Source organism: Taurulus bubalis, assembly GCF_910589615.1.
Source record: "Taurulus bubalis genome assembly, chromosome: 3".
Lineage (NCBI taxonomy): Eukaryota > Metazoa > Chordata > Actinopteri > Perciformes > Cottidae > Taurulus > Taurulus bubalis.
In genome coordinates this window covers 24,430,178-24,445,231 of record NC_136591.1, presented here as the reverse complement: position 1 = coordinate 24,445,231, position 15,054 = coordinate 24,430,178, and the positions used below count along the sequence as shown (strand labels likewise).

The following is a 15,054-nucleotide window of genomic DNA, read 5'->3' as shown; positions in this document are numbered from 1 at the left end:
GTCTGTACAACCACTAAACCGGTTGAGGCTGGGAAAAAGCAACTGCCGGAAATTACGTTCTGAGCGGACCAATCACAACGCTTACGGTCCGCGTCAACGCGACGCGTAGTTAGGATTTTTTGGAGGTGCGCGTCAGGCTACGGCGTAGGGGTCTGCGCCGACGGCGTAGCTACGGCGTAGGTAGGCTGTCAACCTGACGGAGAACCATAAATTAGGCTTAATGCCTGTCACGGTTTCTGTTTCACAGTGCATTTATGTAATTAGTGTATACAATGAGAAATATCACATAATTCAGAATCAAAACACTTTACATTATACTAACAGTTGCTGTAATTGTATTAATATACAAGAGGGATCACGGATTAAGAGAAGGATGTATTGTGATGCTAGTTAATATAGTATCATTATAGTCATTGTATTTATTAATGTAATTTATAAATCTACTATTACTATAGTATACACCACTACGACTACTTGATAGCCTCTTGCTCAAGGTCAAAGTGTGTGTGTGTGTGTGTTTGGCCAAAGTGTAACCAGCAGGATCTATTGATTTAATGAACTGGGTTCAGTTACACACACAGGGTGTAAAATAAAACATACTGTAACTCAGACATTCCCAACCAGCCGTTCAGTGAACCTGAGCCCAACTAGAGCAATAAATTAAATATCAACACAAGAAACAGGATATCAGTGACATATGGAGTAGATGAAGAAACATACAAAAATAATGAACGACCAACAAAATACATGTGACCTTTGCACCGTTAAAATACCATAAATCCAATATACAGTAGGGTGATATTAAAGCACGGTCATTCATCATTTCCATCCATTTGAGATTATTGTTGCGAATTCATGGAACATGTGTGCCTTACCTATTTTTGTTGCACTGTAAATGTTCTCGACGGGGAAAACAGATCCCATACTATATAAGAGAACTTTAGCCAGAGCTGGTATGAGCTGCGTTGTGGTCACCATCACGTTTACACAGTTACTCCTGTGGGAGGGACAGAGAGCAGACCTTACTATGTGAATGTGGCTGAACGGATCGATAGAGGGATTACGACTGAACTTATTGCCCATTAATGAGTTCCCACGCTCTAATTCTCAATTTTATTAATTAATGTAGGCGAGGACGAGGTGAAGAAAGAACATGTGGAACAAAGTGGCACCTGGAGCTGATGATGGACAGAGACTTGAGTGCGTGTGTGAGCCAGGAGTCGGTCAGAGCCTCCACCTCCGCTCTCAGCTGCAGCCAGGCGTCTCTTTTTGCAGGACCCAGCAGACCTACAACACAGCATGGCTTTATTAAACCCTCAAAGCATCACACATACACACATACAGTGTAATGTGTGCTTAAAAATGGCTTTTGTTGTTACAGTTGCACAAAGCTAGCCTTAATGTCCCACAGTCTAGATACTGTTTGAGATAGTTTGCACTCAAAACTAAATATATATTTTGTTCTTGGCCTGAACTATTAATATTGGATTTCATAAACCCATATAAATCAAAACCAGATATAAATCTCTATTTATAGTAGTTTGCTGTTTTTTCATAAAGATTGACTGAATACTTTATTTAAATTAAATACAAATCTACAGCATGTATGTTTTATTCTTGCCTCTAGAATGTGGCTTCCAATTTATTTTCTCCTGTTTGTTTAATAATACTTTCATTAATGCTGTTAGAACAGGTTTTCTAAAACTCAGTTTCCCGCTTAAGTATCATATATTTAACATTATTATGCTATTAAAACTAGTATACACTGTAGCCTCTGTCCAGAACGTATGGAAAACATCATGAAACAAGCCAATACTTTTGGTACATGAATCTTTGGGAGACAATTTTCCTGTTTAAATAAACAAAACCTCCACCTCTCTATCCCCCTGTGGTCTATCCCCGGTGTCGGATTGGCTTACCCCCCACATTGTTTTTGTACGTGCTATACATCTCTTTGACTCGTCGGTAGCGGAAGGCCAGTTTCCTCATCCAGTCGACCCCGCCGCGGACGCCCGTAGCCAGGCACAAGTTGGCGCTGGTTGCAGCTGCATGGAAGCCATCAGTTGCAAAACTGTAAGTACTGTCAATAATAATGATATGTTTTATTTGAAAAATCACCTCTGGTAGAACAAAAAGATCAAATGGTTATTTCATTATTCAGTACCATAAACACAACTGTGTATTTATTAGAAGGCAATTTATTACTACCTTTTTGAAATATAGTACAAAAATTAAGATATTTTACTGTTACTGTTTTACATATTGACGTATTACCATAACAAAAGAGCCAAACAACAGAAATAAATACTGTGATTTGTGAAATATTATCCTATGTAAAAAGAAATTGAATAACATCAACAATTTCTACATCAAACCTAATATTTAAAAAATGTGAAGTGTTATATCCTCACCTTAAGTCCTGGCCATTGTCGTCTGATGACACATCATCAATGTGTACCTGATCACATTCCTGTGCGCACACAGACACAAACACCACACAAATAAAATAAGACCATTGATTCTCGACAGAAGCAGAAGTATGAACAGATGCATGGGTATTTCACTTTAAATAAACTAGTTTGCTGTCCACGTTGTGAGCATTTAATATATATAGAAATAAAGCATAAAAAAAAACACATTTTCACTGCCTTGTTAAAATTGTTTGTATGATAAATGGATGAATAAATGTAATAGCTGGAAACATATTTCTATCCAGAGCTAATTTGTAACTTTGTAACTGTAAACTGTTTTGAGACAAAGGAAGTTACACATTAGCTTTGTATAGAAATATATTTACAGCTATTAAATGTATTCATCCATTTATCATACAAACAATTAAAACAAAACAGCATGCACTCAAATTTGATTATAAACACAGTGCAGCCCTGACAGGAAGTGGTATGCTACACCACTTTACACCACTAGAGGACAGTACAGTCATACTAGTAGAAGTATTTAAGTGCTTAATGTTGTGCTCTGTGCAAAATATAAATATTGTGCAAGAAAATCTGAGTCTTTCAACATGACCTTAAAAGTTATGAAATGTGTATTTTTGTCTGCATCAGTGTGACGTGTGTCTCACCTCCAGGTCATTAAAGAATAAGTGTGTGTCAGCCAAGTTGAAGATCATCTCTTCCATCCTCAGACCCAGCGTTACTGCCATCGGAGGGTCCTGATGGAAGAGGAAGATATAATTATTAGTATCATCATGACATCACCATTGAGACAACCTAACCGAGAGACGTCACTTCCTCTCGTCTCAATAAACGTTACTGTTTCGACACGCCTCCTACTTCTTCCAAATTCACACCCTCACTTTTAGAGTTGGTACGCTCCACTCATCATGCTGACAGACAGGTTGCACTTGTTCTGTCCCATCAACATTCCTCATGCTTGGTGCTGGTGGGGTGTTTGTGTGTGTGTGTGTATGCGTGTGTGTGTGTGTGTGCTACTCTATTGCAAAGAGTAGGCACCCTCAAAGGGAGACGCTCGGAGTGTATTTGGTATGTGAATGGTTTGTGTGTGTGTATGTGTGAGCCGGGGGCTCAGCTGCAAAAACCATCATCTATGATAGGTCAGCAAGGGACGACAGCTTTCCGCACGATTCGCTGACGCTGTCAGACGACCAGAATAGAAAGAAACTAACAGGAAGGAGAGTGAAAGTGAGCGAGGCACACAGGCACAGAAAGTGTGCAGCGCTCTCCAGAACTTGAGAGAGCTGCTAATAGTGAAAGCAGCAATTTTGACTGTGTTTCTTTCCTGCTTCACTGTCAATCACAGAGACAAGAGGCACTTACGTCTCTCAAGTAATGATTATGTTGGCGGCCGGCCAAAGAGAGCTGCTGACATCAGTGTGTGTCGAAACACTCACGGCGGAAATGTGTTTATTCCCTTTAAGCAGATGAATTTGGTTGTTGCTTTGGGCTCCAGAAAGGCTGAGCTGGCTTTTTGAAAAATATATATTTTGCCAGACAAGTTCAATAAATCACAGAGAATTGCAGATATGACTTTGTCCTGGCAAAGGTAGCCTGAAACAAATCCACTCTCCACCTCTGCTGTTATCATTTAAGCGCTGGAAACTCAACACCTCATGATCATTATAATAACTCTGTGTGCATGAATGCATATTTATTGAAAAGTGAAACATCATTTAGAGCAGAGATACTCTCAGAGCCTGTAGGGTACTTTGGTCTTGTGGTTGCTATGTCAACAGTGTAAACACTATTTTGGGCGAGGTGTGAACAGACACAGCTGCCACTGCATTTCTTGAGAGCAGCAGCAGCAAATGAGGTGAACAAATGCTCTTGAAATTATTTTTAATACAAAACATGGCACATTATCAGAGGTAACATGAAACCTTATGTGAGCCAATGACATTTCATTCATTATTACTTCAGCCAAGCCTTTATGATATTATAATCCTAAACCGTAAATGAATTCTTCACCCTGAAATGTATATGCATTTTGTTCCCAAAAGGAGGGCGGCGCCCCACAAATTGAGTAAAACAAACACACACACAGTGTCATGTGACCTTTGACCTCTCCACTCTTTGGTTCACTGTAACTTTGACCGTCCGGTCGCGCTGCAGTTGGGTTTACACACATATACACACATATACACACACACACACACACACACACACACACACACACACACACACACACACCTGTGCTTCTATCTTTGTGAGGCCACTGATTGACATAATGCATTCCTCGGCCCTTGACCCTAACCTTAACCATCACACCTAAATGCCTAACCTAAAACTAATTATAACCATAACCTGAACCTTAAAAGCAAATCTGAATCCTCAAACCTTGAAGAAGATGTCCTCAAATTCAAAAACGCCCTCATTCTGAAGGTTTTAAAACTCCTAACAAAGACAGATCTACAAGTACCCAAGTTATGCCCATTAAATACCAATTGCCAAACGTTAAATTCAAAATACTGCAGAGCCAATAGGAAGTACATCTGTGCCTACAGCCCACTATCTGTAAAACCCCTGGCCTCCATATGGTTCGATGTGAGTCTGGCGCATATGGTGTGTGTGCTGTGCCAGCTTTTCTTCTACTGACAAACGAGAATATCAGAATGGAATCTGCAGGCTGCGGAGAAGGAAGCAAAGCCCGTACAGGCAGGCTGGTGGCTCCGCCGGTGCCCACAGGAAACGACATCACCCAGTAAAAAATATGTAGCCACGGCCACATAGGATGATCCCAGATCAGAGCCAAGAGCTATTAAATTATAGGAAACTATAAACAGTGTAGCTATTAGGTGAGAGGGTGAGACCACCAAATAAGTTCAAATTAAAGATCGAAATAAACATCTGTCCAAGTGACATGTTTGCATGTTAAATTGATTAAACTAATGTAAGCAATAGCAATTATAAATGACTTTGAATGTATTCCTAATATATAGTACATTTAAAGAGTTTTTATGTATGTGGTCATCATCGTACATTTACTATAACATTCCCGAAGTAGTGGATTAATGTTAATATAAAATATTCAGGGAAATGAAGATCATTGTGAGTTCCATTTGAATAAAAACTGCATTTAAATTTAGAGGTTACGTCCTTTCAAGTCCTTTCAAAAGTAAGTAATCTTTGACTGATATTCATCTTTCTAAGCAATGATTTACTTTTAGAATAAAATTAACTAAATTAATATATAATAAAACAAAAAATAAATAAAAACCCAACACATAAAAACGGTGGGAATATTTCTTCTTTTCATCACTAAATATTACTTTCAGCCTTCTGCCATTCACAGGGCATGGTATAGCCTGTTTTAGCCTGTATGTAGCCTGTGAGGCAAAGCCCAGGACTTCAGACCTATTGCTGTGAGCTAAAGATAACTAAAAGTAAAGCAGATAATGGTATCAGCATTATTATCAACTCCTCCTTTGTCTCATTTGGCCTTTGGTTGCTGGACAGTCAGAGTTAAATGTCTAAAGAGCAAATTAAACTGAAACTGTAAAAGTGAGGGGGCCATTGTTCCCCTCTATTACCAATGAAGTATTCACTTGTCGTTAAGTGCTTTCTTGGGTCAGTCCGTAACAGGATTACATATTATCCCTCCAAGCTTCAATAGTGCAGCAGTTGCAGCCTTTCCTCTCAGGGTTTGAGTTATAAATCCACCATTTGTGTAAAGTGTGAAGATTCATCAGCCTTCATTGAATCAAAACCAGAACAGTGTTGTCCCAGCTGTAACCTGGATTCCACACTGGCAGATAGAAAGAAAGTGGATGGGTAGATTGACATAGTGCAGGATGGCTGTAGAGATTAAACCACAATAATAAACAGACAGCCGTAAAGGCGGGATCTTACCTTGCCATATTTCTGTGCATAGGAGCCTGTGAGCAGAGAGTGGAAGACGATTATCGTCTCGTCCAGATCCCACACAAACACCCTCTGGAGGACAAAACAAGTGAGACGATGGAAGGCGGTTATGTCCGTCCTTTTAGCTCATATGTGCATGAATGCTCAACTGGACAGGGTCATGGGTGGTCCTGCTCTCTATCAGCCTCCTCTGTTGTTTCAAAGACTTCAGTGAACAGAGAGGCTGACGATCAAGAGGATACCGCACATCCATTGAGATTTAAATGGAATATTCAGTCAGTGAGTGCTCGGTCAAGTGGGTGTTTTTGGTCTCTTACCTCCAGGTCACTATCCGGAGGAGGGGAGGGGTTGTTCTTACGGCCCCTGCCCCGGGACTTGGACCCCCCACTCCGGCAGGCTCTGTCATCCAGCTCTTTGATGGGTGTGGAGGGGCTCTGCACTGTATCAAAGTCCCCTGAGAGGGTATGCAAACACAGGCAGGGCTAAACATTTGAAACATTTTGAATTCACAAATGATCAAATGTCCTGGTCTCGGGCTGCTCAAGCAATCACAAACTGTATTTCGCTGCATTAAAGCATCATAATGATGTGGTTTGAGCTGATCCCACAGGTGTGTTCAAGTATCCCTTTCAGGAAAAGCGATAACTCAGACGTTGTACAGTAATACGCCATCTTGGCAGGTTTAATAATTCAAGTTAATTGGCACAACAGATCAACTTCAAGACTAGCAACGAACCTAAACAACTAGACTCGGACTGATTCATGATAACATGCAATGTTAAAGATTTAACAGAGGAGGGGAAAGATGGAGCTGTGCAATAAATTAAAAGGTAATATGCTACTTTTTTTTTGCAAAGATACAAAATTCTGTGAGCGCACACACATTCCTCCTCATGCCATATGCTCCCACTGCTGTGTGGTAACCAGAACCAGACTCTAAGCTTCAGCTCTCATATTGTTATGTCTCAATCAGGGAGAGAGGGAGACCGAGAGAGAGAGGGGGAGGAGAAAGACACAATGAGTACGTGAGCGACAACCCCTCCCCCCGCCCCCCAAAAAAAAGAAAAATTGTGAGAAAAGCAGCAAGGGGGAAAGTGACAGGAAGAATGATAAGCTCCTTGAATTATGCTTCCTGAATTACAGCAAAGACCAACCAAAAGAAAAATGTGAAAAAAGAAACAAAAATAGAATACGAAGCCATGTTTCTGTACACATGGGTTTACTTGTCGTCTTCTTCTCTCTTTCTCTGACCTGTCTCTCATGCAGTGCAATATTTAACATAAATTCACTCCAATCAAAGCCTCTGAGGCTAATGTAAACATGTGCCGATCCTCCAATTAGCGAGTGTGATGCCAAATAACTATGGCTGCAGTCTGAAGTTACTTCCTGTGCTTCATCATGGGTGAAAGAGAGTTTTAAACTCAGTTACCCAAACTGTGGTATTTTACTGCTGGAAACAAGATTATGGAGCCAGTATGATGGAGCGGTGAGTAGCCTGACATTTGTTTGCATATTTATGAACTGTGGTGGAGTGTTGATAATCTGCGTCTTTCAAATACAAACCTGGGTGAAGTTCAGCAGCCTGTCCGGTCATGGCAGGGGCGGGATCTTGCAGCTGGTAGGCTGCCGTGGTGCCTGTCCCATCCACGCTGTTGGAGGTCATATAAGTCCCGTAAGTGGAGGCGGAATAATACTGGGCATACTGGTTTTGGCCAAACGTCGTATATGAGGGATAATCCTGTTGAGAAAGACATGAATTATGAGCACACACGAGTGCAGAAATGAAAAAAAAGGAAAATTGAGATGTTTCACTTGTCTGGAGAGGTTCAAACTGACTTTTGCAGAGAGATTTTACAAGGTTCCTTCTCATTTCTCTAATCTTTTATTCCCTCCATTCTGTAGTTTATACGTCCAAAACAACTGAAGCCTTGTGTTGCTGCTTTTTACTGTCCCAGTGGAGATGGGCGCTTTTATGAGTCAGCGCTCTAAACCTGTCACTACGTCTATCTCCACATGTCCTTTATAAAGTGGAGCACACTGCACATGAATGCACACACACACACACACACACACACACACACACACACACACACACACACACACACACACACACACACAGTATGTACAGTTGGTGTGTAGTCAGCAACTGTATCCACACAGACTTGCTGTCTATAAGTCTCTCTCTCTCCCTTTCCGTCTCTCTCTCTCAATCTCTCTCACACACACACACACACACACACACACACACACACACACACACACACACACACACACACACACACACACACACACACACACACACTATTCCCCTTAATCCACCCACACAAGCCAAACCTTGACTTTTCTCCCTCTAAACAGCTACATCCATCATAGTGGAACATTAAAATCCCCTTTAAGCATTTTACTACCACAATACAATTCATCACATGGACATCGAGAAATATTCAGAACAAAACACTCTTTCACAAAGATTCACTGTCTGCTTCTCTCATACGTTTGTCGCAAGTTCACAGTGTAATTTGATTTTTTTCTTTTCTTGAAAGAGGAAACATTGTGTGGGAGCGTGACTGTGAAACCACTTCTGGTCTTAAATACTATTGCAACTGCACCATACAAGCGCTTCATCTTTAATTTGAGCCAGCATAATGAGCAAATTGACATTCACTCAGAGCAAACATGTAGCATGGTTGATCTGCCCGGGAAAGAACTCCCTCAGGAAATCGGCTTTCTTATTGGGCCTGGGAAAATGTTACTTGAGCTAACTTTCAGCTGGATGGTAACAGCAGTGCAGGTTTAAACTAAAGGACACACACACAGACACACACACACACACACACACACACTCTGAGGTACCTGCTGTGTGGCAGTGTAGTTGGCGGGGTTGGACACTGAGTTGTTGGTGGCGTAGAGGCCTGAGGAAGGGGTGAAACTGGAACCTTGGAACAAAAAGAAGAGGATGGAATCTGACAGCGAGAACTCAGAGAAGCAAATATGAAAACACACTTAAACTGTGGGCAAAGTCACAGCATTGGAAGTTAAGATTGTTTTTTAGCGAGAATATATAAAATACTAAGGATATTCACTTTGTTTTTCAACAGGAAAATAATGCAAATTGAAGTGGGAGTGACAAGAGAGGCATTACAAGCTCAAGTGTCTGATAGTGTATGTTTCCAACTGACCTGGCATCTGATAGGGTGAGTATGCAGTCTGTCCGGGCTGAGGTGTGGTGAAGCCGGGGCTGTAGCTGAGGCCTGTCTGCAGAGGAGACTGATTCTGAGCCAAGCCGCTCTCTGTCTTAATGCCCGGCAGCATCACACCGAGGTCTGTGACAAGAACAACAAGAATATGCCACAGTGTTTGCATACGTTACAGAATCAGAAAAAAATGACTGGTAAAACTTGAAGATTAAAAGAATAGATTTTCTTGAAAGGTCATCAACAATGTTTAAATAATGCCTAGGTCCTTCTGTCTTTACTTGCATTGAGGTCCATTTATGCCTCTTACCTTGTCATGCTTGGAAGGGGTATTTTTTTATTAATATATTATAACTATAACAATAGGTTGAATCTGTCCATTTATAATCCGACAGAAAACACTCAACAACGTTGTCCGTAAAAGTATCCGACTCCGAGTACATTACAAATCTGTTTTTCTATTTGCGTTGGACCTGCAGTTCCATTTCAGAAAATGTGTGTGCAGTAACACTTTTTCTACTTCACTTGGACACTTTTTGCACAGTGGATTAAAAAATACATGTGCTACTGATATCCGTTTGTTAGTGCCGCTACTGTGTGTCTTTGTGAAGGTGTGTTTATTGATACCATAGGAGGACAGTCCGTATGCCTGTCCTGTTGGGGCGTAAGCAGTGTAGACGGTCGACTGCTGCATGCTGCTGAACTGGGGTTGACCGGCGTATGTGGGCATGGGTGGGGCTGCTGGTGTGGAGAGAATGTGAGGATAGGGCCTGCGAGAGGAGAGGGATGAAAGGTGAGGTAGCTACAAGACAGAATAAGACAGTAAAGATAAAGTATCGGAGACGGCATGTTGATAGAAAGCAGCTTCTGTTGTGCAAAAAGCCAGACTTACTTTGAGGGGTAGAGCGGAGGGGAGTACTGGTGGGCTGAACGAGGGCTGTAACCGCTGCTGGTGATTACTAAAAACAGCACAATAATCAAAAACAACAAGGTCATGGATGGTGTCAACTCAAATCTTCTGTTTCCTTTCACATTTAACAAAACTACCCCTGAACAGCACAGTTCAAGGCCTCAGGCTTGTTTGAGTTGAAACGCTGTTCAAGTAAACATCATTTGAAGCATTTTCAATGGAGAGGAGCCAAGTTCTTCCCTTTTAGAGAGCACTATAGTCCATCAAACCCTTGCAGCGGGCCTCATAGTGAAACACAATGTCTGTTTGTGGTCATTGGGATGTCAGAGCTCCATACTGACCAACACCCCGCTGCTTCTGAACCCTCCCTGTGTGTTGCTTAATGGTTTTGTGTCTCAGTGGGTATGTGTTATGCAGCGTGAGGGAGCATGAGGTTGTGTGTGAGTCTAAAAAAAAAGGACAAGTGTAAAAATGTCTCTCGCTCTCTCTCATCACTCTGCCAGCCTTTCATGACGCAATCCAAGGACAGGCAATACCTCATGGGATTAAAGCTTTCAGCAGGCCTACCGCTGAGCCGAAAGGGATGATGGTGTTTGTGTGTTCGTCGGAGGAAAAAAGACTGATATAGAGCTGAATTTGTTTTTCCCTCTTGATGAGGAGATAGTACATGAGTCCTTTTCTGTTGGGCAGATGTGTGTGTTACCTGAGCCTGCGTACGTGTCCAGTGCTGTGTCGCCTGTCGTAGTGACTGTATCGCTGATGTTCATAGGCTCTGTTTTCACTTGAGAAAGACGGAGAAGATCGGTGTTAGGGGAGGTCAGTAATCAAGTACCATCACACACACACACACGCACACGCACACACACACACACACACACACACACACACACATCAACGCACACTCACACAAAGAAAACTAACATGCAGTTCAAGTATGGGAACAAATGCTGTGTGCAGGGTTCCCACTACAATAGAGAGAACATTTCACAGCTTTTAAATGACTTGTACTAAGTCAAAACCCCACCGTGGCCTAAAAGTTTGTTTTAGTCATGATCAAATTAAAAAAATATAGTCATAGGTCGTTTTAACAAAATTCACTGATATTGCCTTACTTCCCCAGTAGAATTAATCAAATTCCCCAGCTTTTCATAAATGTCATAACTGGTAGGATCCCTGCAAATATGTAAAAACTTCACACACACTGTGCTAAATCCAATGGGATCCAAAGAGCAGGGAACACTGCACAGCAAAAGAAAATCACTGCAATTCTGGAACAAAAAAACATCAGATCTCGAACCAGCCTTAACTATAGAAACCCATTCCTTAATACTGTATGCCCACTGGCCTTATATTCACACACATGCACCTCTGTACCATAGTCCTTGGAGCTCGGGGCGAGGGGCGGGCTGCTGCAGCCCAACAGCCAATCAGCCGTGTTTAGAACTGTCATGTTTTCACCTAAAGGGGTGCAAGGTGGGAAGGTGGTAAGGACACGACGCACTGAGAACCAGATGCCAGCCTCAGGTACTGTATATTGGACATGGTGTGGATTATTTAAAAAGCTGACAGTTGTATTGTAAAACGATAAATTTGTGTTGACATTTTGGGAAATATGCTAATTTGCTGTCTTGCTGAGAGTTACATGAGAACGTCAATTCCACTCTCATATCTGGATGCTAAATGGCGCTAGAGCCAGGAAATTGTTAGCTTAGCATAAATAAATGGATGCAAAGGGAAACAGTCTGGCTCGGAAATTTAAAACATCTGCCTACTAGCATCTCCGAGGCACCTCATCATCTTGAGATTGCCAGGCAACTAGCAGAGACTACAATGAGTCACTATGCCATGCCCAAGAAATATAATACCACAACTTGTTGTTTCTACACTCTGGTTTTTGTACAGATTTAACAATCAAAATACAGATGCTAGAGAGCTTAGCGGCGCTAGTAGGCTGGTTTTGTTACCTTCGGACAGAGCCATGCTAGCGGCTTCCCTCTGTTTTGTGTCTTTATGCTATGCTAAGCTAAGCTAACCATCTCCTGGCTCTATTTTCACATTTAAACCTGCAATAACAGATTTTTTTTTTACCACTTTGGGGCAGCAGGAACAATCTGTAAACACAACTTTAACATGTTGTTACCTTAAGTGTGTTTCTGGCCACCTGACGAAGTTCCAATGTTGCTCTCCTTTAAACCATTTACCTCTGTTCTCCATAAACTCCCAAAGGAAATATCCGGCTTGCAAGATGTAGAAGATTGCTCCACTATGTTCACAAGCTAGGTGCTGACTCTGTCTGCCTGCTGTTTGGTGCTGAGCAGGTAGCATACAGTGTGTTTTTGGAGGTATTGCACCAAAAACAGGTGCCGGAAACTACGCTTATGAGAGTGAAGCAAAACAGTTGTGAGTGAAAGACGCTATAACGTGTCGTATTAGTGAGGGGAACTGCAACGTTGGATGCTAATTATCTGTAGTATTGTAATTCGTCGTGTAGTCGTCGTGTAGTCATGTGATTCGTCCTAAATATATACATATTGATAATAGCCACTTTAACAAAAACTCTCGACACAGCAATAAAGCATATTTCCCAAACTATTTTCAAAAGAAAAGTACACCTGTTAACCACCTTAACATCATCCATGCTGTTTTATTCGCTCACTTTTCTTGTTTCTCTCTGAACGGGATTTAAACTCATCATCAGTGACCATCTGAGAACTCCATTTAATTCAACTTCATTAATCCCCTCGGGGAGCAATACAACCCATCGGACAAGCCCTAATGAAGACAAATGAGTTGCTATGGAGATGGCCCACGGGCCCAAGCTCTGGCTGATGTCAGGTGAGGAGAATGTTGGGTATGTAGTTTGTTTTGGCTGTGAGCGTGTAGTCCCGGCTCTGTCTGCTTAAACCATTAACTGTGATCTCATCAGAAATGATTTAACTTGCTCTAATATGGTCTGAATGCACTGTTGAGTCCACTCCGAGCACGGCTATTCCCGTGACTGTGTGTGTGTGTTAGTGTGTGTGTGTGTGTGTGTGTGTGTGTGTGTGTGTTGACACATCAAGTTGACTAAAATGCAGTATCTCACTTTTTCCATTACATTAGTTTCCATTGCCTGTTAAAACAGCAATAGATCAAAGGATCGCCCGCAACAAAAGCACTTAGATCCAGTGCTATTACATCAAACTGCATTGTCAAAAAAATATTGCAGAAAGAGGCACCGAGAGATGAGGAGATCAAGGATGACAGTAAAAAAGATGAGAGGAGAGAAACAGACAGACAGAAGGGAAAAAAAGAGGAAAGACAGAGAAGAGAGCGTTGACTGTTGTTGACATCTAAGAGAGCTGTGATGCTTTAATGCTCTTGTAGAGTTTCCAGCGGGATTTTCAGCTTGAACACACACACACACACGCACGCACTCACACGTACACGCACTCACACACGCACTCACACATCATAGGCGGCACAAACGTTTTGTTAAGCGGTGAGCAGAGAAGAGCAGAGGTGCTTCACCGTGTGTTTACACACATTCTCCAGTGGTTTACTCAAGTCCTAGAGTCAGCGCGGTGTGTGTCTGCGATTGCATGTGCATGTCTCCACCCGTCTCTATAAATTCCTTAACAAAGTACTTATCTCTTTATGTTGAAAATCTTTCTGAATGACGATGCAGTGTATTTCATTACATTATTACACTCATCAGTTTATTTTGCTCAACGTGATTTACAATGTGAATCTCTGCTGGAGCTCGATATCACCAACACTTCTACATCTCTCCCAGAAAAAAGAAACAATGAACAGCAAATACATTACAGGTGCTTAGACTTAATATATTTCCTCATATAGATTCAGAAAAGCAAAATCAATTACTTCTATGATGGTATGTCGTTGTGTCTGAAAACAGTAGACTGTTGTAGACTGAAACAGCAGGTTTTCACAGTGACATATTGGTCTAAATAGCACTTAATAGTGAAAATCACAATTTTAGTGACTCATGTTTGGAGAGTAAAAATGAAGCTACAGCTCAGCTGGAAACAACTAACCAGCCTCAGTCCAGGAGTAACACAATTCTCCGACCAGCACCGTTACACAGTGTTATTAAGACCTTTTGCACATACCCAGCTGCCAACGACTGGCCATTCATTACTGCAGTAACACACATATCCTGCCCCCTCACCTCCTGTTCCATTGGTGGTAATGGAGGGGCTGCCAAGGTTGTTCTTGTCCAGCTTAGAGCCCGTTGAATCTCCACCTCCTACACGGTTATGAGGACTGGCTAGGTCCTGCATTTCCATAGACCTACGGGGAGGGAGGGAAGAGGAGGAAGAGAAGGAAGAGGATGAGGTCAAATGACAAAGATGAGCTGCGATTGTTGAATGAATAACAGATCAACAGCAATATGCTCTCAGAGCTGGGAATCTCCCACCTCTATATATTACGTTGTGATCTCACTGAACACATTCAATGACATACTGCAAATCCACACAGGAAACACACACACACACACACACACACACACACACACACACACACACACACACACACACACACACACACACACACACACAGAGTCATAAACTCCATGCTTCTCTGTACCAGTTAGCTTACATGAGCATGT

General features: G+C 41.8%; 1 protein-coding gene across 1 annotated transcript in view; it reads right to left on the bottom strand.

Annotated features, from left to right (window-relative positions):
- The window catches only part of eya4 (EYA transcriptional coactivator and phosphatase 4), a 41,387-nt gene that overhangs the window by 3,450 nt on the left and 22,883 nt on the right, over nucleotides 1-15,054 (bottom strand). The window contains exons 4-18 of the mRNA XM_079215616.1: nucleotides 14,614-14,735; nucleotides 11,817-11,900; nucleotides 11,146-11,223; nucleotides 10,425-10,491; nucleotides 10,160-10,302; nucleotides 9,518-9,661; nucleotides 9,192-9,274; nucleotides 7,902-8,076; nucleotides 6,656-6,792; nucleotides 6,327-6,410; nucleotides 3,083-3,172; nucleotides 2,412-2,470; nucleotides 1,920-2,080; nucleotides 1,173-1,287; nucleotides 876-997 (exon numbers count right to left, since the gene is read on the bottom strand). Coding sequence (XP_079071742.1) covers nucleotides 876-997; nucleotides 1,173-1,287; nucleotides 1,920-2,080; nucleotides 2,412-2,470; nucleotides 3,083-3,172; nucleotides 6,327-6,410; nucleotides 6,656-6,792; nucleotides 7,902-8,076; nucleotides 9,192-9,274; nucleotides 9,518-9,661; nucleotides 10,160-10,302; nucleotides 10,425-10,491; nucleotides 11,146-11,223; nucleotides 11,817-11,900; nucleotides 14,614-14,735 — 1,664 coding nt within the window. The remainder of the gene's footprint in view (nucleotides 1-875; nucleotides 998-1,172; nucleotides 1,288-1,919; nucleotides 2,081-2,411; nucleotides 2,471-3,082; nucleotides 3,173-6,326; nucleotides 6,411-6,655; nucleotides 6,793-7,901; nucleotides 8,077-9,191; nucleotides 9,275-9,517; nucleotides 9,662-10,159; nucleotides 10,303-10,424; nucleotides 10,492-11,145; nucleotides 11,224-11,816; nucleotides 11,901-14,613; nucleotides 14,736-15,054) is intronic.